The sequence below is a fragment of the Gambusia affinis genome, linkage group LG13 (assembly GCF_019740435.1).
Source record: "Gambusia affinis linkage group LG13, SWU_Gaff_1.0, whole genome shotgun sequence".
NCBI classification, from domain to species: domain Eukaryota; kingdom Metazoa; phylum Chordata; class Actinopteri; order Cyprinodontiformes; family Poeciliidae; genus Gambusia; species Gambusia affinis.
Genome location: NC_057880.1, coordinates 4385006 through 4410208, shown reverse-complemented (window position 1 = coordinate 4410208; position 25203 = coordinate 4385006). Strand labels below are relative to the sequence as shown.

General features: G+C 38.8%; 1 protein-coding gene across 8 annotated transcripts in view; it reads right to left on the bottom strand.

Annotated features, from left to right (window-relative positions):
* Positions 1-25203, bottom strand: part of LOC122842872 (collagen alpha-1(XIII) chain-like) — a 43941-nt gene that overhangs the window by 6563 nt on the left and 12175 nt on the right. For 4 of the 8 annotated variants that reach the window (XM_044137129.1, XM_044137127.1, XM_044137130.1 and 1 more), the window contains 19 exons: positions 20297-20304; positions 18571-18621; positions 18071-18106; positions 17128-17154; positions 16916-16942; positions 16725-16751; positions 16582-16608; positions 15720-15746; positions 14645-14707; positions 13857-13949; positions 11718-11804; positions 11612-11629; positions 11485-11520; positions 11297-11353; positions 11195-11218; positions 10316-10369; positions 8348-8401; positions 8200-8253; positions 5830-5865 (listed from right to left, as the gene is read on the bottom strand). In XM_044137129.1, coding sequence (XP_043993064.1) covers positions 5830-5865; positions 8200-8253; positions 8348-8401; positions 10316-10369; positions 11195-11218; positions 11297-11353; positions 11485-11520; positions 11612-11629; positions 11718-11804; positions 13857-13949; positions 14645-14707; positions 15720-15746; positions 16582-16608; positions 16725-16751; positions 16916-16942; positions 17128-17154; positions 18071-18106; positions 18571-18621; positions 20297-20304 — 806 coding nt within the window. Of the gene's footprint in view, positions 1-18; positions 2579-5829; positions 5866-8199; positions 8254-8347; positions 8402-10315; positions 10370-11194; positions 11219-11296; positions 11354-11484; positions 11521-11611; positions 11630-11717; positions 11805-13856; positions 13950-14644; positions 14708-15719; positions 15747-16581; positions 16609-16724; positions 16752-16915; positions 16943-17127; positions 17155-18070; positions 18107-18570; positions 18622-20296; positions 20305-25203 lie in introns of those variants that run through there. The other 4 variants (XM_044137133.1, XM_044137128.1, XM_044137131.1 and 1 more) reach the window with 4 other exon arrangements.

Here is a 25203-nt window from a genome sequence, read left to right as displayed (position 1 = left end):
AAACAACAGTGTATTTAAAAAAGACACACTTTTATGTCTCCGAAGTACATTTAAAGCTGCAGTATGTAACTTTTATTTTAAAAAATCATGTTTTTATTTTTACATAATTGTTGAAGCTGTCACCATGTCATGACAGTTTACTATGAGAGAATCTATTTCAAAAATCAAGCTCATCTGCCTTCTTCCAGTGCTAACTGGAAACAACGAATCAGAACCAGGAGGTGTGTCTTAGCGGTGTCAGTCATGCTCTTGTATACGCTGCTCACTCTTTGCTCTTTTCTATGGCTTCTTCCTGACAGCAGTGCCCGTCATGAATGCTGAGGCAAGCCAGCATGACTGCGGACAAACAGTTATCCTGAAACAGTAAGTCGTTTCTCTGCCATTAACACTTTGAGCAGCACATACACAAGCTGATTGATGGCACTGAGACACTTCTGGCTCTGATTGGTTGTTTTGACAGAGAGCGATGCATTTCTTCACACGGCAACGGTATCACTGGTAGGAGGTGGAGGGGCTCAATGTTTTCACAGATTATCTGTCTCAACCTAGTGACCACTCAAAAAATATGTAAAATAAAGCCAACATTTTTTTTTTTTTTGTAAAAGTTACATTCTGCAACTTTAACTTGGCATACATGGAAAATAAGTTATTTCAAAAATATTACTTTGTTGTGAATTTTTGGGGGTATTTAAGAGACTTAATTTCGTGATGCATTTCCGGTGCGAAAGGAAGGTAAGCAGAAGGAATTAAAGAAGGAGGTCAAAGTTACTCATTTGGTGAGGAGGGTACTGATGTGATTAAACAACACTGGGGGAGAGGCATTAGGAAATCACTCACTGGCCATACATATATTCACAGAAATAATAACATAACATTTTTATAACGTACTTGTATGAAGTACTGTCTCACTCACCCATCATTCACCAGGTAGGTATTCATCTCAAGCTTTCGTGTTTTACTATAAGTGGTGCATTTTTTGCTCAATTAAACACTCAGAGTATCTGATTACTGACAAGCCATAGCTGTTGATAGCCCAGGTCTTGTTCTTGTCATGGAGCTGGCCAGTATTTGGCTATAGCTGCTTTCCTTGTAGCCTCTTCATGGTTGCCATTTGCCTGCGGTATTCCAAGTTACTTTCAGCTCTCCTTTAAAATCTCCTAATCTTACTGGGAGGACAGTTACCTCTGTCTGGATTACCTTCTCTCTCTTTGTCACAATCCACCTTCACTCCTCAACCAGACCAAGTGACATCCTGACATTTAATCCTGTTAATCCTAGTAGTCGATGCTCAGTCTTAGCACACAGCTTAATATCGTTCATATAGAGAGGGATACAGATAGCGAGATGTGCATCAGAATGCCATCCATTAACAGCTAACTGTAGACATTACTGTCAAAATGCTGCGCACACGTTTCCTTCTAACCTGCTGGCATGGAAAGAGGACTTTAAAAACCTTCGAAGTGAAGAGAACTTCTAGAATATGATAATAAAATTCCCATCTTATCATTTAATATACTCCTTTCTGCATTTTTCATCGGTAGTTAAATTACATGCCAATAGTTTGATTAATTACGGAATAATTCAGCTGTATAGTTAGGCTATTTGGTTGACAAATTCATCTTCTAGTATAAAACTATGTAGATGAAGGTCACAGACAGACTGTAGGTTCATATCTGTGACCCATAAGGACTAAACTGCAGAAGAATTTTAGGTAACTGAGGACTTAACAAGCAAATATAAAGTAAAACAAAACAAAAAAATCTGCCTCAGTGGTTTTACGCTCCAGGACCTGATTGTGTGCTACACTCAGGTCCACAAAAAATATAAACAAGACTGTCTTTCCCTCCATTCAGGGTCAGAGAAAGGCCAGCTAGCATCATTGCAGACCCCGCACATCCTGGACACAAACTATTTAGCCTTTTAGCTACTTAGAATGTTACTTAAAAAAATTATGTCACCACAGAGACAAATCCCCCCCAAGGCTGTAAAAAAAAGCTTCACAGCAAATTTCATATATTTGTAGTTAAAATGTATGTAGATTGATAGTAAAGCAGAAGCAAAGTCAAATGATTTGTCTGTGTGCACAAACTTGGACACTAAAGCTGGTTTTGATTAAACAGTGTGCAAGCTGTGTGCAGTTTGCTAGGGAAGATTTAACTACAAGCTGAACACTGAATTAACAGAGTACCCTACTCACCAAGCGAAAGGCTGAAGGACTGAATGAATCCTTCATCTGGCCAATACCATCAGCTGTTGGCCAGATGAAAGATGAATATTGCATGAGCAAAATTTCAATGCAGAATTGTTGTTAATATTTATTTATTGCCAATTTCATGTAAATAGTAAGGATCAGGATTTGGGAGAGAGGGGGTTTAAAAGAAGTAGCTACTGTTATACTGAGAAAGGTTGGGAAAAGGGAGGTCTTAAAGGAAAAGGATTAAATCAGGAATATGTTAGAATGTGGAAAGAGGATGAGGAACAGAAGGCCTGGGTTTGTAAGAGAAAGGAGGGCAAACCCTGCAAAAGCAGTCATAGGGCAAAAAACAAGGTGAAGGAAGGGAAAAGGGGATAGGAAGACCTGCAGAAACAAAGGAAGACAGGACAAATGGTAAAAACACCAGTACTATCTCCCAGCCTTGATTTTTAATTGTTTTTTTTTTTAAATATCTTCATTAAAGAAGTCAAAATTGGGTAGGTTTATGTAATGTGTCCCATTGTAATTTTGGACTGCTCATTGAAACCAAGGCCAGTTGAATGTGCTGGGAGAACTTATGAACCTCAAGGATAGGTGTGGAAATATACATTATATATATATATATATAATGTATATTATATATATAAATATTAATGAAACTGATTCAAAGAGATGGACACAAGAGACGAGAGTGACTGGCAATTTCTTAGCAGCCAATATTTGACTAAGATGTTCAGAATAAAATGACAATTGAAAATAGTTTACATTACACATATATGTGTTGCCTAACGTGTGTACATAATGTACTTATTTTCTTTTATTTCATTCATTGCTAGGCTATTCTGACATGCTCTAAGCAAACCCACATAACAGTGACGTGTGGTGATGAGGATAGAACCCGGGGGTCGGATGTACAGATCCAAAAATAAAATACAGATGCTGTTTTAAAGTTTGACCATACAATATAATAACAAAAATAAAAGAAAATTTATTAAGGTCACTTTTTTTTTAATTATTTGACCTCTCTCTTTTCTGATTAAAACTGAGAAACGTGGATGATCTTATCTTTATTTTAAATGGCTTATCCTTGTTTCTATTTATTTATTTCAAAAATGTAAAAGCAAGGAAAACTAAACATTAAAACAAATGATCATGCCCATCGACAAGCAATTTTACATTATTTGTTCGAAAAGGAGCAGGTAGACGATACCAGATCTTATGATTTCCTGCCCCACATTTATGGCCAGTAAGTGCCATATATCTGCACTTTCATGTGCACATTTTGTGTGGCAAATATTGAAATATGCCACACACACTCATTAAATATATCAAACACTATGTGGAACGTCAACGTAGTAGAAAAAGTTGAATCAAATAAGCACATTGGCAATATAAAGCAGGCAAATCTGAATGTTCCTAAAAGGGCCTGTTGTGCCAGAATGTTTTGACAAAAACCAATTAAATTGTTAAAATATCAATAAATAGGTGTTTCAGCATCCAATAAGTGTTTCTTAAACTAGCATCTTTTACACTAATCAATCCATCCAGGAATTTGCAATTGTTTTTGTGGTTTTCTGTAATCAAAGTCATATTTGGCTATGCTAATATTTATAAGGAATTTTTACAATATTTGAGCTAGTATATGATGGGGACATGTTATTAGTCGCTCAACTGGTCACGGGCTATAACTTGACATCACTTAAGCCCAATGTTGTTGACCAATTTTGAGTAAAAATGTTGATAAAATCAGAAAAGGTCTGGAGATCTGTTGATTTTGGTGTGAATTTTGCTGTTATTTGTGAAAAACTGGAGGGACTTATTGATATAATTTGGAGTTTAGAGGACCACATAAAAAGCCACGGTGGGCCAGATTTGGCCCCCGGGCCTCGAGTTTGACACGTGACATAAAGAGAGACAACAGTGGGACTGTGTCAACTGCCTACTTTATTCACCTGTGTGATTCAGATGTGAGGCGTACCACTGAACTGTCTCACCTCAGTCTTCTTTCACGTATTTCAACAGGCAATGCATAAATTCAGTGATTTTGACCATAAAAATTTTGAAATTAGCAATAAACAAACAAACAAACAAACAAACAAAAAACAATTCATAAAAAATTCAAGTGGACAAATCGATTTTCCCTCATCATTGTTAGAATCTATTTTACTTCTCATATGCTTAATTTTATTTATCAGGGTTACAGGTGAGGCAGCGCCTCACTCGCCTCCTCTGACCGCACGTCACTGCCACGTAACTATTATGCTGTTAACACTGTCCGTACCTGTAAAATATGAGTAAAATATATATTGAGAGTACTGCTAGGAATTATTCACGTCTTTATCAGTAAAAGACTCTTCAGAGAGTGCATTAGGTACAGTTACATTTAAAATAAACTGCAGAATTTAAAATTAATGCTTTTGGTTAAAGAGGCAAAAGATTTCTTGACTTACCTCGTGGTATTTCTTTGATTTTACAATGTGGGTTTCAAATTATATTCAACATTACTGCTGCTTAGCTGATCAATTTTATCCTCAAAATCAGGATGCAACCAACTTTTAAATTAAGTCACTAAGTCAAGCAAAGTTCAAATCAAAATATCAAGCAAAGTTGAGAACAAAAGGATAAAAAGAAATAGGTGAAACTTCTCCTTTTTTGGTCAATTAGAATGACCAAAATTATTACTTTTGCAAAATGTCACAACATTGAGAGACAGAATACATTAGAGATTTATTTAGTAGTGCCATATGATCCGTTGATCTATTATGGCCTCAAAAGGAGAATGCAGCCATCAACGAGGCTAAGTTACTATCAAGGAAAGTTCAAATCAAAATGTCCAGTACAGCTGAAAAAAAAAAACAAAAAAACAAAACTGTGTGATACAGGATTACTTTTAAAAATGCCTTGCTTGCTCTTAAAAGGCCACAATTCTAGATTCCCACAGTAGTACACTGGTTCTGTCAGGACGAATGGGACAGAATCCCAGTAAACAGCTGTGAGAAACATGGAAGGATGCCCAAAACATTTAAAGTCATACAGTTCAAAGACAATGCTAAGAAATACCGAGGGCATACATGCAAATGATTGTGACATTTTGCAAACAAAAATAATTGAGGAGGCTGCAGAGTGGCGCAGTTGGTAGAGCTGTTGCCATGCAGTGTCTTGGGTTCGATTCCCAGCCGGGGGTCTTTCTGCATGGAGTTTGCATGTTCTCCCTGTGCATGGTGGGTTCTCTCTGGGTTCTCCGGCTTCCTCCCACAGTCCAAAAACATGACTGTCAGGTTAATTGGGCTCTAAATTCTCCCTAGGTGTGAGTGTGTGTGAGTGGTTGTGTGTCCTGTATGTTTCTGTGTTGCCCTGCGACAGACTGGCGACCTGTCCAGGGTGACCCCGCCTCTCGCCCAGAACGCAGCTGGAGATAAACACCAGCACCTCCTGACCCCATTAGGGACAAAGGGTGTTAGAAAATGGATGGATGGATGGAAATAATTGAGGTAATTCTAACTGAGCAAAAAAGGAAGAGAAGTTTGGATTGATTTAACTTCAGACAGTAAGACAGAAAAAAGTGTCTCTTTTTGGGTGCATGCAAACTTCTGGTTTCACCTGTAATTCTCAATAAGAAATATGTAATTTCTTACCCGATTTCCTTTGAGTCCTTGTGGTCCTTGCAAACCCTGCAAAGAGAAATGTGAAATAAATATAACCCTTTTAAAATCTATAATCATATTCAACACATTTAAATTTGTGTGTCAAACAGTGTCGACAGTAACACAGGGGTTCCAGAAAGGGCCGGGCTCCTGGTCTCCTACCACAGCTTAAATCCCAGTGGGGGGGAGTGAGCCGGGGAAACGCTGGTTTAAAAGCCAAACGCGACAGCTGCACTCTGGGAGCCCTTTGGATTCAAACTGAATGACAGTGGTGAACCACTGAACCTGTGGAGCCGCTGTGATGTACAACAGCAGCCACTAAACAATTCAACCAGCATATCTGCACCTAAAATGCAGGTTTCCCATCATATTGACAGTCCACAATCACTGAGATGCAGTGGTGTTTTTGGTATGGGCTACATGGGTCACTGCCCAGGGCGGCATATTGTGGGGGGGCGACTCCTTCTCCCCCCCGGCTTCAACCAGAGGATCTGAATGTGAACAGTGTCCTTCCAACCTCTCAGCCCCCTCCTAATTTTTTAATGTTTAAACGCTCTTCCGTTTCCAGCATTAAATGTTCTTTGAAATTATTGACCAGCGGCAGGGTGTAATCGCCTTGTTTTGCAATTTTTATACTATTAAAATTACAATATTATAATTTATCGCAATAATTTGTGGGACAATTAATCGCTCAGCAAAATGTGTTATTGTGACATTGAGAGTGTAACATGCGAGCTATAAATGACTTTGTAAATGGCTTTGTATTAGTATAATTCCTTATCAAGTCCAGAGGATCCCAAAGTGCTTTGGGGTTTACATTAATAGTGGCAAGCTAAGGGTAGTAGCCACAGCTGTCCTGAGGCAGTCTGACAGGAGAACTGACATATTGGGACAATGAAAGGTGCAGAAAATCTTTGGAATATTGGAACTTGTGAGTCGCTTAAGTCAAAAGCTCCTCACAAATCGATTAAATCAACACAAAACCAATTGAGGCGGTTTGTGTTTTTTGTTTGAAACAGAACAATGAATCAACAAAAACAGACTAGCTTTTTTTTTCTTTCATTTTTTGGTTTATTAAACCAAAACGAGAAATCGGTTAACCAACTGTGCTCATATATATTTTCAGGCAGCTTGTTTTTTCCAACGGAAATTAAAAATGAGAATAAATAAAATATAGACTTGTGAGCAAGCTGAATGACTGTGGTGAACCACTGCAGAATTTAAAGTCCCACATTTTTTACATAAATATGTATTTTTGATCATATAGAAATCACTCTTTAATGGGAAAAAAGAAAAGAAATTACTCTTGGCCCCCTGGTGGCCACTGTACGTCACACTTCACCGGTAATATGCGCTTCCAAACCTCTGAAGCATCAGTGGAAGATAAGTTAGCAAAACAATGGAGCAAAAAGGACTTATCCTTTAGGGAGAGAGAGAAAATAAACAGAGAGCAAAAAACCAAAATGCGTAGCTCTCCTCCTGCTGCGGGTGGGACTAGACAACATCAAGGACAGCGGCAACAGCATCACCAGTCCACCTGTTTGGGGCTCCGACTCCGAACGAGCAAAGAAGTGGTTCAAGTCTTTCAGCTGCTCCATGGCTGGTCCTGCAGTTGCTGACGTACTGGATTCCCACCCAAACCTGCCTGCTGTCGTTACTGTCCAGGTGCCCTGCGATCTTCCTCTTGCAGCCCCTTTAAGCCGTTCTCCTCCTTATCAAGTCTATCAAGCAACCTACTCTTTAGGTTGCTCCCTGCCCAGCTGCAGAGGGCCTTGTCCCCACACCTTCCTTCCTTTCTCTAAGCAACTGCTGGACTTTGTGCGTCATCCATGCCTTTTTGTTTGTGGGGACCCGGGTACTGTGACGCTGTTACTGTGACATTGTCAGTGCAGGTCTTGATGTAACTCAGAACACTGTCATTGAATAACTCCAGGTCTGCATGTTGAAAAAATGTCCCAGCTTGTTCTTTCAAAACAACCCTTCAGCTGCAGAGAGGCATCATCCGGCCAGATTCTGATGGTTCTGATGGTGATGCCTTTTTGTTTTGTTTTTCATTTCTCTGACTTGAGAGAGAATAACTACTGTATTGACACGTAGTCACTATAAAAGAGGCGTGTTCAGAATGGTACATGATTGTATTTTCAAAGTGGAAAATCTCAGTAAAAATATTTGGATAATAAAAAGAATGCCGTGTCACTTAAGTCCGTATGTGTAAAGGCAGATTACATAATAGTTTTGGTAATGTAAGATAACTCCCTGCTCACACAGACACAACTTTCAGTAATAATGCCAGCAGTTTGATAATGTCTTGTTTTACATAATGCTGGATAATGAATATGTAAAATGGAGCGTCCAACTCACAGGGATGCCTTGAAGGCCAGTTGGTCCTAGCAAGCCTGCATTTCCCTTTTCACCCTATTGCCATATGGAAACAAATAGAAAATGCATTAACAACATAACACTTTTTTATACTTTCAAGTGTACAGTGAGTAATAAAAATGTTAGTTACTCTATCTCCCTTTGGTCCTGGAGGGCCTGGTATACCTGCTGGTCCTGTGGGACCCTGTTGACACAAAAAAAAGAGAAAGAAAACTCACCTGAGGAAATGTATAACAAAAAAGAAGCACAAATATGTCTAAATGTGTTTAAATGTTAAACCAGTGGTTTTTATGCTGGACATTACTCAGGATTGATTGACTATTTTTTTTCTGAATATAATTAACTTCAAAACTTCAACAAAAAAAAATCAGCATGAAGGGCCAGGACTCTATCATTATTGGTTCTGACAATAATGGCGCAGTAATGACATGCAGCGTTACGGCGCCATTGCAGTGTGCTGTTTTTCAGTCATCATAATGTGGGTGTAGTTGTGTAGCTTCCTTGTAAAGACGACAAATCAGCAAAACGTGATGTTTTGAAGAGCTCCATCAATTCCTCCAAATTTCATCTAAAATGATTGTTATTGACCCCTCAGCCTTCAGCAGCTGATTAGGATGTTCTTTCAATAATGTGTGTGTAGTTGTGTGTGTTATGTGGGTGTTTTAGATATCTTGTTCTCTTATGAGATGTTTTGCATATTAAATTCATTATTTAACTCTTCTTAAATGGTCCCATAACTATTCCAACTGCTGGGGCTCTGCAGCTCCAGGGGGCAGCAGCTTCATGTTAGTGATGGCCTTGGATCAGCGTCTTTCTAACTTTTTCCGGCTGAGGATCACTTGACCCATTTAACAGTCATGGACAACCTAACCTGAAATTGCCAGCTTAGGCAATTTCAGGCAATTTGAACCTGAAAAGTAAAATTTCAGGCTGAATTTTAATGTAATAAAATGACAATACTAGTCTCTTAACTGACATATTGTTGTTTTCTTTGTTGTCGTTGTGCTGTTTGGTAAATGTGACCGGCCACGACAAATCCATGAACGGGTCTATTTTGAGTTATTTACAGATTCTGAAAGTGTCTAAGTTTCAAACACATGGGAATAAGAAAAAAAGAAGTTGTTCTTTTCTCCCTGGCGTTGTGTGCATTAACGACATTTAGGCTCCACATATTCTCCTAATCTATTGTAGATCTCACCTGAAGGCCTTTCAGTGGCAGCTTTAGAAGTACAACCTGCTACAGCAGCTAAAGCTCTCTTCTACACTAGCATTTGATTCCAAGTGGCCGCCTATCTTCCTTTGGTAGCCAAAGTATTCCCTTACAGCGGACTTTATTCCTTTAGACGGGGTGAGGGGTCATCATGCAGCCTCCACTTTATCTCTGACCAGAAAAAAGAAACGCTTTATTCTGGTCAGGCATATTATGGTATGCCTCAATACCAGTAACTGGCCCATCCCTGGTTGTTGTTAAAACAAGCAAAAGCTGCTTAGAATAAAGCAGGGAAAAGCCAACAGCTGAAAATGTGAATGTTTATGCAACAATCATGTTTGTTTATTTTTTATTCAGTACACCAATTAAACATTGATCTTATTTGAACAAATTTCATCTTCTGTATTACAGCTAATATCTGACTAGCTTTAAAATGTTAGTACGCATCAACACACAACCTAAAAAAAATCAGCATTTTAATAGGCTTGAACACAATCATCAGTGCTGAGGCAGTGACTGGACAGGCCTGATTACTGTCATGAACTGTAGTGTTTGTGGTGGTGAGGATGGGTGGGTGGATGTGACTGGACCCAGGTTGAAGTGGAAAGTGATGATTTTAATGGACAAAGTGAACAGAAGTCCAGGCAGTACAGGTGAACTAACACTAGGCAACGAGACACGACTGACGACTAGGATCCAGCAGGGGGCAGGTGACACAGGTGAAGCTAAATACACAGGGAGGTAATCAGGGGAAGCAAGACACAGCTGGACTCAATCAGGGCAGGAAGACAAAATTAACTAGAAACAGACACGCAAAATCTACATCCTGACAGTTATAGGGTTAGAAAATCTTGTTTCAATGTCATAAAAAAAAAATAAATCCCCTACCTTTTCACCAGGGGTTCCAGGGGATCCTGGAGGTCCAGGTAATCCAGGAAGCCCCTATGAGGATGTGGAGTAATGTCAGAAAAACAACATAACTCTTTTTGGTTTGTTGATTCTACTTCTGATTTTTTTTTAAATATCTGCTTGATGTTGTGCAGTTTTGTTGACGGCTTCATCCCAACACTGTTTTTGTCCTTCAATATTGTGTATCTTTTCTAAGTTTGATTTTCTCGAGTCACCTTGAAAGTTTGATCTTACTATCTTACCGTTTGTTCTCTTCCTCGCTAATCCACTGAGGGCCTTTTCTCCTAAAGGTTTGCATGTATAAAAATACATTTGATATCATGAACAACCCCGATCTTCAAAGCAACGCGCAAACAGAATTGAAGAGCAAAGAGAGGAGAATCGCAGGCGCTGTAAATTTAACTTACCAATGCGACTAAAGATAAAAGCATGGATGAGTTTCTCTGGATCTTGTGGAGAAGGACAAGATCTCATGAGCATAATGTGTCTCTCAACCTTAGAGTTAGCCCCTCTGAGCTGGTCTGATCTTTAAAGCAGTCTGCAGCTGAGTTGTTGAGGAGGTTAACCACTAATATTATTAGGGTTTATTTAGTAAGACACAGCTGCAAAGGGACTGGATCATTTTAGCATGATACAGTTTGTGGTTTTTGTAGGAGAAAGAAAAAATCAAAAAATGACATGACGTATGCGCTTACACGTCAATAAAATACCCGCCTCATAAGAGAAATCTACTGCTAAATAAGGTCTCTTTTAGTTTTGCAGTTTTAGTTCACTTTGAGCCATGTTCAACATCTAGCATCCTTCATTCAATCCTCCAACAAGCCACCACATACTGAGGGATGAACTCAAATCACTTACCATGAGGGGCATATTGCGAATACTCTGTAAAGAAACACACTATTACTAAACTAATCCACGTTTTCTTACAGGAATACAATACATGCTGAAATAATGGAATACATTTTCACTGTTCTGGAGGTCAATCTTTCCTGGCTGCCCCGTTGGACCTGATGGGCCCTAAGAAACAGGACAAAAACATTTGGAGTCTTTGTGGACACAGAGATAGAAGTTATTTGATTGGCAATGAGAAATCAAATCCTAAGTTTAAAAAAATTATGTATGGCAATTATGTATTATTGAAGACTTACTCTTGGGCCAGCGGGGCCTTTGGTACCTGCTTCCCCCTAATAGAAAATTGAGCACTATAACATGTTTCCAAAGTGATTCTCCTTATTATTATTTTTTTTAATGAGTGGTTTCAGTTTTCTGTCTTACCTTATTTCCCTTTTCGCCCTAAAAAATAAACTTCTTTAAGTCTTTTCTTTTTTTTTGTACAGCGGTAACTGCTGAGCTAAAAGGTAATCATTGATATTTATCTCACCTTGGGCCCCTTTAGACCGATTAGTCCTGGTGAACCCGGCTCTCCTTTACTCCCCTTAGCAAAAGTGCTTGGCTCTCCCTTTTCACCCTGTCACACATAGAAAACATGTATGTTTCTTTGGTAATCCATACATCCAGGAGTTTCTGTTCGTGTGGGCAGGATATTGAAATGCTTTGAGTATACTGGTTGGTTGCGGTGGTTCCATTTTCTTGGAGTGAGGAAATGAAATGGTATTACAAATGTTTTAGGGAATTTGTTGTTTTGTGGAATTATAATTTTGATCTTTTTCCGTGCTGCTTTGTATTTGGAATGACAAACCTTTAGAGGGACAGAAGCCTTTAGACACCTTAGACAAAACCCAAGAGGCGTCCATTGTAACGCCATTTCATTTGCACTTGGCTGAATTATTCACCTGAAACAACATCAACTTGAATATAAACACCGATGGAGCCGGAGAAAAATCAGCTGACATCCAAATGGCTACCTGTAGCATCCAGTCAGCCCAAACTCTGTACTTAAACTCCACAGTACTCCTGACTTACCCCTAATTCACAGCAGAACCCGCTTTCTTTTTGACTTCTCCTTGCGCTGTCGTTTACGGTTGCAGGGTTACAGACTTGCTATTGATTTAAATATTTTGACACTGCAGTTTCTTTTACCTGGCATAAATGGCAACAATTCGGAGGTGGACACATTGCATGGATGTTTTAAAACGTGTCGTGGACATTTTATTAACAGTATCTCTCTCGTCAACCCTCCGTGACTCCGTGAAATTATGAGCCAAAGTTAACTACACTGAGAGACGATGGTGGCAATAGTAGTAGGAGTTTATCCTGCAGTCAGAGTAAATCTTTGCTAAAATGTGTAGCCTGTAAAATGATCACTGAGATTGTTACGTAGGACTTAAGGTTACAGATGCAGACTGTGTGGTTAGCGCTCCTTTAACTTCTGGTGACAACTGCCAAAAGCCAGACATTATCTATTGGACTGCCAGACAGAGACACACTATTTGTCACTTGAGATCACACATCGCTACCTCTCTAGGGTTCACTGCTATCTTAGGTAATTGAATTAATACATTTGTGGCTGTGGAAGTGATTGCAACACTTGGATTCAAGTGGATTTCCACAAAGCTCATTGTCAGTTTTTCATCTTCATGTGGACTGGTCAATGCCATGTTCGCACACATATGACTACAGACGTTTCAGGTTTTCACACTTTTTTTTTTTCCCCATCAGGGGGTCCTTTTTGTGGGCTCTAGTGTCCCTTATACAACAGTAGGGTGACAGGAAAGGGGAAAGGAGACGGGGGAAGACATGCGGCAAATGTCGTCAGGTCCGGGATTCGAACCTGCGACGGCCGCGTCGAGGACTGAAGGCTTCCAAACGTGGGGCGCGCTAACCTCTACGCCACCGGAGCACGCCCCTTTTCACACTTTTTTACTGGATACCTTATTCAAACAGTTGTCATAGCTACTCGTACAAGCAAACTTTGTTTTTTTTTTGTATTTTTGAATTGATTTGATACATGGTTCAGCATATTTAAGTGGGGAAAACAGAATAGAATAGGAACAGAACTTATGTGTGTTTGATGTATGATGAGCATTTTACAAAGAAAAAAAATATATATATATATGTACATGTATATGAATATATATTCATATATTATTCATTTATATATATTCATTTATAAATGAACAATATTAATTTACTTAGAAATATCAGTACATATTTACATAAATATACAAACATAAAATAATGCATAAAATAGAGACAAAGATGACTACATAATGATTAATACAGTATAATGCATATTAGGTTATACATAGCTATATGCACATGTATATATATATTTTTTTTTATTATTTTTTTTTTCAAGCGCTGCAGCAGACAATGTAATAATAATGTCAGACAGGTTAATGCTCAGGCACTTGAGTCTTTCCAGTACAAATGTAAGTCATTTTATCAGTTATCAAATTTTACTTTAGTGCTATTAATTACTTGGTGGAAACGGTCTGTTTTTATTAAAAAATAACAAGAGCACTACTTGTATGAACAATAAAAACTAGACTTAACTCGGAATATTGAATAAAAAGTAAATTCTTTGTGGTTTTGTATATCAAGTAAAGCTGGGACTCACCGGTGGTCCACTGGGACCATTAAGGCCAGGGGAACCAGGGGCACCAGGGAGGCCTGGGGGTCCTGGGGGTCCTTGTAATCCGGGTGCACCCTGCTGAGAGACTTTTGAGTTACAATCGATTATGAAGACTAACAAAGCTATAAATAGTCAACTCTTTACATTACTGCAAAGTTTACATTTAGTACATTATTCAAGGAACTGATGGTGGATCTGAGGAGCAGAACCAGGATGCCGGTGGCTCCTGTTATCATCCAGGGAGTCAGTGTGGACATTGTGGAGGATTATAAATATCTGGGACTCCACACTGACAATAAACTGGACTGGATCAAGAACACTGATGCTGCAAACAGGAAGGGCCAAAGTCGCCTCTCTGTTCTGAGACGGCTGAGTGACCGATGACAAATGAAACCTTGCAATATATTGGACACGTCACTATTTATTCTGTAGCTGTTCTGAGTTCATTAGCTGATTAGTATGTGATTCCACAAGTTTTCAATATTTAGCTTAGCCACAAAATTCTTCTTTTCTGAGTTACTGAATTTTCTTAACGAATGCTTAAAAAGTAGTGATTTGTTTTAATGTAAAAATTCATACCAGAAAAATTCTTTAATTATTAACATATAAAGATGTGATGCCAGGTATGGATCAACAACAAATTGTTTTGGTTTGAACACGGCCAAAAATGTTGAAGCCAAAGATTGTTAGTCAGAAGTCAGAGGAGACAAAGTTTGTGGCATGTTGTACATGAGGCTTAATGAAAAATAAATATTGTCTGGACAGATTTTTACCTGGAGGCGCTTTAAGATCAGATGGTTTATAGAAGGCATGTTTCGCAGGGTCATGGGCAACACCTGCAAGAAGAAGTCATAAACAGACTTGACCACCATGCAAAAAGATCACGGGAAGGAAAAATTCAACAGGTTCAAACAAGGATCAAAAGGAAAAGAGTGAGAAGGGGGATGTAAACGGAGCACAACGACGGAAATTAAAAGGGGAGGGCATAACAGGAGTAAAGAACATAAAGAGGGAAAGGAAGCAAAAAGTATGTGCAACAAATACTTACAACAAACTTAGGGAAAATATCAAAATGCATATTTTTAATGTTCTTCCTTTGAAAGGACTACATTCTAGAGATCAACCAATGTTGGCCAAAAATCAGAATTGGTCAAGATTGTCTGTCATGTCTTTAAGTAGTGAACAGCAGGTGAGACACAGAAAAATATTACTGTTTCTTCTTCCTAATCATTAAACGCAGAAACATTTCGAATTTCAATTAGAATATTGTTGAGGTACATTTCCTTGGTCTAGAGCTCAGTGTTTTCTTTTACTTCAAAATACAAATAAAATGGCAGTAGATTAAAATCAGAATCAGCAAGTCAGACCATAAAAAATTGGTAATATGTATTGGTCAGGAAGAGCCCAATCAGTGCAGCTGTAATAAATTCAGTACATGTACAGCATGTCAAACTAACAGTGAAAAACACAATCCTAATTTCTTTATTCCTGGACTTTTTTTTCCCATCAATCCCATAAAGCTTGAAAGATTTCCATTTTCAATACTCCCTTCATATCTACACGTGCGTTTTTACGATTGTTATGCCTTTTAAGTTTCTTTTATCTGTGTAACTATTTTGATTTGTGCTGCTGATTTTCTGTCCATCTAGATCACAACGGGGCTTTAACCCTGGTGAAGAAATCGAAAGGAACACGTTTGAAATACGGTCGACATGAATAATATCAATGTGAAAAAGAAGAGACTATTTTGAAAAACCCAAACCAATCAAATGGCTGTTTTCAATAACTGTACTCATGACATGTGTCAGTATCTTGTGAAATAGAAAAAAATACAAAAAACAATCTTACCCGGTGTGTTAAGTCTCCACATGTACCCTGGAGATAACAACAACAAAAAGAAAAACCCATTCAGTAAACCTCAAAGTGTCCATTTCAGGTGTGTTGTAAACATTACACCAACTACACATTTTAAAGTAAACATCAGCACTTGTTTTGTATTTGGCAGTCTGGAAACGTGTGCATCCAAATTGAAATGCAAACCAAACTTGACTGTTTTGTTTAATAACCAGGCTCTAAATTGGATTGAACATTTGTATTGTATCATTATTTTATCCCTTCCTGAAGGAGACACATTGTTTAGCTAACCTATCTTCCACCGGTCCTTTGGAGGTTTGGATGAGCATATGACCGGTGAAGTGTGACCCACCGTGGCCTCCAGGGGGCCTCCAAGAGCATTTCCTTCCTTTCTTTTTGCCCATATAAAGAATGAATTTCTACACGATCAAATATATATTATTGTAAAACAAATCAAATGAAATTGTGTGTTTTTGTTAATATAACCACACAGAAATCATTACTAAAAAAACCCATTACAATTACTTTTTGTAATTGTGTGCAAAAAAATAAAAAGATGTTTCAGTGCAGGTCAAAGTTGACTTTATAATGTGTGTATGTATATATACATATAAATATATACATAAAATCAGCTCACTGATTTATATATGGGGGGCCCTCAGCGGCCGCCCAGTTTGCTTGTGCTTTGGGCCGGCCCTGGATGAGACATTGGATTCAGACATTCAGACTTGGGATCTGGGTATATTTATATAATAGGACAAAGTTAAACTCTGTTCCTTTACAGAAATACTTGTTAAAATACATCCACAGGTCGGCTGAATTGTGGTATCGTGATGCGAATGGCAGCATCTCTCACCTTCTCCCCTTTGAGGCCCGGCTCCCCCTAGAAATAAATGAAAGGGAAAATAAGTTTTCCTTTTTATTTGTTTTTGCAAAGATATCAGGTTTGCTATCTTGTGAAAAAGAATAAACAAAAAACTAAATAAATTGCGAACTCACCAGGTTTCCTTGAGGACCTCGAGAACCCTAGAAGAAAAGAAAAGAAAAAGAAAAAAAATCTGCAAAACAGTTCCTCTTTATCACGCCTTCAATTCAAACTGGAAATTTTATTCCACTTTAAAGATTCAAGCAGTCAAACAATTCAAATTATTATTAGTATATTGTGGGTAAAAACCAGTAGCCATGCTCACCATGTCTCCCTTTTGTCCTTTTTGCCCCTGAGTGAACATAAAATGTTAGGTTAAGTTACATAATGTGAATCATTACGTTGTGTTGTTAAAGCCCATAAAACCAAAAAGAGATTTTAATTCATCGAGACCATAGCCATGCACTCACACAATAAACAAGTACACAAAAATCCACCAACTCTTATTTTCTTCTAAAAGAAAAAGAAAAAACTCACAGGCTTTCCATCCAACCCAATAGGACCCTACGAAGAGGAAGAGAAACTCGGTCAAGAGAAATGAAATGAAATGAAAAGTAACTTGGCAGAAGCCATATCAAAACAAGAGAAAGGAAAATATTTGTTAGAGTTATAAATAAATGATGAAACGGAACCAGACAGAACGACGGTCAACTGCAGTTGAGAAGAACCAGGAATGTGAAAGCAGAGAAATCCCCAATAAAGGAGAGAAAGGAAAATAAATACTACTGAGGAAACTAACTGGTAGTTTTAAATCCACAGGGCCTCATCAGGGCCCCATTCTGTCCAGTACGTTTATGGACACAGGACACGCTGGAGGGATGATGTCTCCCGGCTGGGAACGCCTTGGGATTCTCCCAGAGGAGCTGGAACAAATGGCTGGGAAGAGGGAAGACTGGGCCTCCCTACTTAGGCTGCTACCCCCATAACTCAACCCCGGACAAACGGAAGAAGACGGATGGATGGATGGATGGATGGATGGACGGACGGATGGATGGATGGATGGATGGATGGATGGATGGATGGATGGATGGCTCTGGCACCTTCAGTGATACATTTCCTCCTGATTGATTTTCTTTTAAAACCTTTTGTTCCTCTTCAGTTGCGGATCAGAGCTTAAAGATAAAGGTTAAAGTTTGGGTCGTACAGAATAAAACCTTTTTAGCTCGTCACTAACTTTGATATAAAAATCCACCAATCTTTATCTTATTTCTGACTTAGCAATTATTCAAGGATTCTATGGATACAACTGTGGCGTATGACGTAACTGTAAACTAGGTTTATAGCTAATACTGCGTAGTATGAAGGCATTTCATTTCATTGCTGAGAGTTATGGAGTCTTCACATTTATTTCAGTGAAATTTCCAGGTGGTTCATGCATATCCATTCCATCTGTCTCAGTAAAAAACGTACAATCACTTACTGGGAAACCAGGGAATCCTCTTGTGCCAGGTTGTCCCTAAAAAGAAAGAGGACCGTAAAAAGATACATTGGGACAAAATTTATGACTTTGTCTGTTTTCTGAGATTTTGAAAATACGGTAGTTCACACTAACAGGCTGGTCTCAACAGATTGTTGCTTCATGACAAAGACAAGCATCACACACTCTGCAACTGCTTTTGCTTAGGAATCAAAGGCTACAGGATTAATCAAACCAACTAAACCTAGCTGAAAACATTTAGCTTCAGAGGTAACAAGGTAAAAGAAACAACATACTGTTATGTATCAGATATCAGGTATTCTCAGAGTACAGACTATACAGTTATAACATATGCTAAAGTTAAATCAGACTAAACGTCTCTTAAACCTGGTAGTTCTTAGCAGGTTTAAAAATGGCAACCTCCATGGGTGAAAAATATTACAAGAGATGTACATTTTTGGAGTAATTATGAGTTTTGGCATATCACAAACATCAGTACTCACAGGAGGCCCTCTTGGTCCAATGATAGACAAACCAGGCTCACCTGCCGTCCCCTATGAACAGATAACATAAGAGAAGCACACACCAGAGCATAGGCATATACATATACCAAATGTTTGGACACACTTTCTAATTGAATCCAATTAGAAAGTGTGTCCAAACTTTTGGTCTGTACTGTATATATGTTTGTAAAATAAAACCATCTGCGTACCTATGTGCTTTATTTTATACAGCTGTGGCCATGGAAGTGATTGGAACGCAGGTTTCCCCCAGTCTATCTAATCCTGGGGGCCACCAGGCTTTACTTGTGCTCCATCAGGCTAAGCATTGCTTACTTATTTAAGTCTTTTTAAAATGTTTGCAGTTTTAAGACTTTATAGTTGGTGTTCAGGTGTTAGTCTTCCAATTTTTCAATAACACATAATTATCAAATGATATTTTCAAATTTCCTGTCAACTTTAAACACTTTCTAACTGAAAAACACGACGGGCCGCTGGATGAATGACTGCCTAGCGAACCAACCACCAGGCTTAGCAAGTTTTCTGGGGGAAACCCTGGAACACCTGATTCCGATCATTTGTAAGGGTGAGCAAATACCTTTGGCAGTACAGTTTATATGCAGAGACAGGGAAGATGGTCAGTAGATGAAAGGATGGACTGAGCCAAATACAGGGCAGTATGGGGTAGAGGATGTTGTCCAACAGGGTTGACAGCTTAGCCACCATTCTCCTTTCACTCACAACCTCCACTGGGTCCAGAGGACCAGAGAACAGAGCAGGCTATCTGGATAAGTATGTTCAGTCTCTTTCTATCACCAGCAGAGACGCTACTGCCCCAGCAAGCCACACCATAAAAGATGGCTGATGCCACAATAATCATAGCAGTTTCCCCTGGACCCTTACAGACCTGAACCTCCATAGCAGGTATAGCCTGCTCTGCAACTTTTGGGAAACTGCTTTTGTGTTACGGGTCCAGTCCAGTTTGCTGTTCAGATGATCCCCAAGGTTCTTGCAACTCTGCATAAACAGACTGAATTGATTTTAATTCTCCTGCCTTCATCTTTTGGGGAAGCAGCATCAGAACCAGGAACTTAAAAAGACTCAACAACCTGATAAAAAAAAAAGAAAAAGAAAAAAAAAAAGGTGGTTCTGTAGAACCTCTGTGGGTGATGGTGCAAAGGAGGGTTTTTAAATCAGATTAGTACAATTTAGGACAACTCACTGAGAGACAATCCCTTGTTGTCTCTCAATGAAACAGTGAGAAATTGTCTCATTAAGACAATCTCTTAATGAGATTGTCATACAACAGAGTGTCTTCAGTCAGAGGCTCCCACAGATTCGCTGTAACACAGACCTCTACAGGAGATCCTTACTTCAGCCTCTACAACAACTCTTTGAAGAACCTCAAAGTAACATGAGTTACAACAATGTTTAACTTCACTTTAAATCAATAAAGTATTTGTGAATTGAACAGAACTAGTTACTAAATAAACTACATCTACTTTCTGATAACAAAAGTAATGAAAACAATGAGAACAGATGTGACAACATGAAACTGGAGGAAAACTCTAAACCTCCTCATCCCCAGACTCTAAGGAGACAAACGCTCTTCCCGTTGTGTGAGATGTATTCCACAATGTTTTAACTCAAGTGGTGCAGTTCACACAAAAATGATAAAAGTTGTCACTTTACCACATGGACTTCAAATACAGCGTCTAATGTTACTTACTGGAGGTCCTGCAAGACAGAGAGAGAGAAAACATTGAAATTGACCTTTAGTAGAACATACACGGGAATCAAAATTTACACAAGGAATGATGGCATACACACCTATCTCCAATTAAGCCTGAAAAATTATTTACAAAACAACTTTATGCTTAAAATATCCAGGAAATTACCCCTTTCTCTAACTACTGACATGTTTTTTTTGCTTTGTTTTTTTACCTGCAAGGCACATATTTAAATAGATTTAAAAAAAGGGGAAAAAAATGTATTCACGTTACTGAATAAACAGAAAAGAAAAGAAATATGCTATAATTGATTCAGCAACATCGGGCAGGATTTATTCTAGAATGAATCCTAATGCCTTGAGAACCTTGAACAGCTACGCTCAGTTAGTCGGTTAGTTGGCTTTTGGTGTCAGGAAGTTTCATCAATATTTGTATGACAGGAAGTTCACAGTTTTGACTGACCCCCATCCTTTTCCAACCATGGTGGGACCTCATGCTGGGATTCCCTCTCTTGCTGCATTAAAGCAGCAGATGTGGACGAAGGCTTTAGAGAAGTGACAAAATCACCTGTTTCAGCTGTACAGGTAAAACTAAAATGGTAACACTTTATTTGAAGGGGTGTGCATAAGACTGACATGACACTGTCATATGACTGACATGACACTTGTCATGACCATGAAGGAGTGTTTATGAATGTTTATGAATGTCATGAAGTGTCATTCTGAAAATAATGACACTTTTCATACAAATTTTAATAGAACTTTGCATTTAAAGGGTTGTTATTGACCAAATAACACAAAATTTACACTTTTAATAAACGTTTATTGCAGCTTTGCATTAATAGTGTCATAATAGTATTTATCAAAAAACTCCTTCATGTTCATAACAGATGTTATGTCATGTTTATAACAGTGTCACGTCAGTCTTATGCACACCCCTTCAAATAAAGTGCTACCGAATAAAAGAGACCCAAAATGACCCAGAGTTATGGGCAGTCAAGGCAATTATTGCAAAAGGACAACATGTTGCCACTGGTGATGTTTGTCTGAAGCCACAACTCATGAGGAAGATGGAGCTTTCTGTGCAGTCAGTGGCAAAGAAAGAATGAAAAAGGTGGCGAGAAGCTACTTCTGGTGGCCTGGTGTTTTTGCTGCTGCTGCTTGGAAATGTCAGTCAAGCTGTTTATAGTAAGCATCAGGCTCAACAAAATGTCTCAAATGTATTGAAATGATGTGTTACAAAGAAGATCCCTCATCATCACTTTAAACATCCATTTATTATCTCCCCACTTGCTTTGATTCCAGGTTCACTTCCGCTAATGCAGTTAGCTCGGGCTAATATAGGAAAGAGTAGATCACAATCCAATCATGTTTGTTTTTTTTGTCATATATCTCATCTATAGTGGCACATGAAAACTTTGAGGTGGTTCACCTCAATCCAGATATTTCATGAGCTGCCCTCCTCAGCCTCAATGAAATTAACTTGCTGTGTTTTGCTTATTTTCCTTTTTCTGGCACATTTGGAACAAGTGTGAAAGAGTGTGATATAATGGTGAAACCTGAGAAGTGCAATAGGACCCCTTTGTTTTCTTTTCTTTAAATGTCCCAGCCATGCTAAGGTCTCTGGTAAAGTCATCTTTGCCCTGCCACATTCCTCTACTTCTTCAGAGAGCTGACGCGCTGCAGTTGTTGCAAAACAAAGACGAGCAAAGAAGAAACATGTATGCAGATTCACTGTTTACTAAAGGAATCTTACTTTTGGTCAATCCATAAATTCCTATAACGAAGAAAAACAACAAATGCAAAAACACTTTGTTTCTATTATTTGTCACTCTAATTTTACAGCCATCTGACATGCACTGCGACTCAGAGCACAAGTCAGACTCCTGTCATCTGCAGAAACACTCGATGCCTCTGCAGTCATCGGGTGTTTTAGAGACGGTCAAGAAGCCTGAGTGGATGGACCACTTTATGTCTACGTTCACACTGCAGCCTGAATCGGATCTTCTGATGACAGTCTGAACAACACAGACTAATGCAACCCAGACCACTTTGATATCCGACACGCATCTGATATTTTCAAATGTGACCCAACGTCCAGGTCGCATTCATCCGACCTGAACGTCACTGATGCTCAGCAAATGTTGCTATTCTGCATCCTGAAACGTGAAAGTGAGTAGATGGATTATAATGAGGATTAAGTTGTTAATATGCTGCTCCAGTCGGACAACAACTTCACAATCGTAAGCTACGGTCCACCGTTAGCATCCATGTTTACTTCCACAAACTCTGAGCACTTCTTGTTTTTATGATGGTTGGCAAAAAGCTGAGCGTGCTCTCTCTGTGTGAGAGCGTGCTCTCTCCTGCGCATCCGGGACACTTTCAGGTAGTTTACCCGTTCATATCGGAGAACACGTACAGGTCGCATATATTTGGAAGTGTGAACGACCCCGACAAAAAAAATACGATTTGACAAAAAACTGGAAATGGGCTGCAGAGTGAACATAGTCTACGTGTGTGGGAACAATCATCTCATCTTGAAGTGCAGGTGGTTGAGGAATAGAAATACTTTACAACAAAGTGGACAGGAGACTCGTCAATGAATCCAACTATAAGAAGGGACAAAGAAATAAAGGCTCTTTTTAATGAGGAATCTTAGATTCTTCTGTGGTTGCACCAAGATGCTGTATGTCTTCCAGAAGTCTGTTGATGAGGACGTCCTCTCTTCTGCCTTCATTTGTTGAGGTAGCAGCATCAGAACCAGGGACTGATAAGAGGAAGACTGTGGTCGTGACGAGCATTCTTCACGAGCGTGGTACACAAGTGTCTTCAGCCAGAGCCAACACTATCCATCAGCCTCTACAATAACTCATTGAAGAACCTCGAATAATATGAGTTGCAACATTTATTTTCCCTTTGGGATCAATAATTAGCATTGAACTGAATTGAGCACGGAAGAAGAGATTTTCCACATTTTCTTCCTTCCTGTCTGCATTCCAAGGAAAATGTCCAGGTTAAGCAAACAACACAAAGGTCATTCAATCTCTTACTTTTAGTTTTTAGAATTTAATGACAAGTTAACCAGTGCTGGGTATTTTTTTTTTTTTGTTTTGCTTTGTTTTTTTCAATTGCTGATACAATAAAATTCAAGGAAGCTGACTGATGATATTTTGTTTTTTGGAATACGATTATAATAATAATCTAATAATCAAATACGATTATTAGGAATAATTGTATTTGGAATATGTTGGAATATTCCGCCAACACTGTGGCAGAATATTGTTTGGCCAACACCTGAAATTTTGAAATCAACATTTAAAGGCGACATCGTTCAGTAGGAGGAGAATCAAGTGGAGTCTTTATCTATTTTTTTTTTTATCTGACCCCAGATTAAAAAAATACGTCCTGTCCTTTTTTAGGGATAACCGTTATACACTTATACAGTTTCCCTTTAGAAAAATTATAGCAACTAAATCTTACTTTTGACATTCTGCAATACTCAGGTTTGGGGTTTATCAGTGTTTGGACAATCATTTTTCAACAAAGGAATCCTCAAAAATGCATCTTGCCAAGCGATTATGCCACAATGTACGTATGCATTGCACACATGCATCAGCATGCTGCCTCTTCCTGTTCCTTGTCTCTGGTTGCCACACTCTCCCCAGTTTGTCTATCCATTGGCAGCTGTCCTGTGAATATATCAAAACCACAGAAGGTGATACGCTGTGGGCTTTTCCTGTCAACACAAATGTCAAGGTGAACCGGCGAGTCTACTTTAATAACGAGTCCCATGACCCTGGAGCACACTCACCCTGTGTCAGCTGCACAGATAAAAAGAAAGGCACCCGGCCGCATCAGGCATTGTTTAAAGATCTCTTAACTCCAAAAACAAAAGAAAGAAAAAAAAAAGATGGGAGCACATTGACAGATTCAACAACTTCTGAACAATAAACATAAGATTTAGTTGAAAGAGATCATTTTATTTTTAACATGTTTCTAAATGTCTATGAGCTGTTTCTGAAAAAGAAAAAAGAAAACAGCAGGAAACGGGTAGGACAAAATGTTTGGTTAAAGTGGTGATGTGAAGTTAAAACAGTGATGTCGTGTCGTCTCAAAAAGTGTTCACTCCCCATCATTGTGTTTGAGTACTCTAAACACATCCATGACTACAGCTGTAACAAATAATAATAATAAATATTAATAGTCCACAGCGGCTGCTGATCAGCCATCTTGCGTATGTGTGTTTTCTTCTGTGTCTATCTCCAAAAACCTACAGTAACGTGTATAAGAAGTATTCTGGATAAACTGTAACAAGTTGTGTCATCTTTCAGTCAAATCCTGAAAATAGACAAAAGCATTTTTCCCCACGTATGTCACCGCTCAAGAAATGTTGAAGTATCTAAAATATTTCCTGAATACCTTTAGGGTTCACACAATTTAATGCTCAGTTTGCTCTGTCCTCTTGTGTTACAATATAGTTTGTTTTTGGAATTTCTACCACTTTGTGCTGCATTTTGATTTGCTGGTGGTTTTGCACTCAAGCTAACTGGACCCAAACGTTGTCCGTCTCTGATTGGCTGGAAGTGTGGTCCATTGACGTAGACATAGCCACCGCTTTCTGCTGTTGCAGTCTGTGGAGCTGTTGGAGTTTCTGTTGCTACACTTCAAATTTTGGGGGCTGTTGGAAATATTTAGTGTACGTTATCTTATGTTCGCTGTATTTGATGTGTGAAGTTGTTGTTCTGCTCTCCCATTGTTCTGAGTTTTTCTGTTCCTGCCTTGCAGCTGCAGAAGGGAGCAAACAGAAACTGAACTGTCAGCTCGTCGGTGCGCCGTGTCTGCACTCAAGATAACAGAAGAAATACCTGAAGGAACAGCAATGCTATGTAACAACATGAGATAACAAA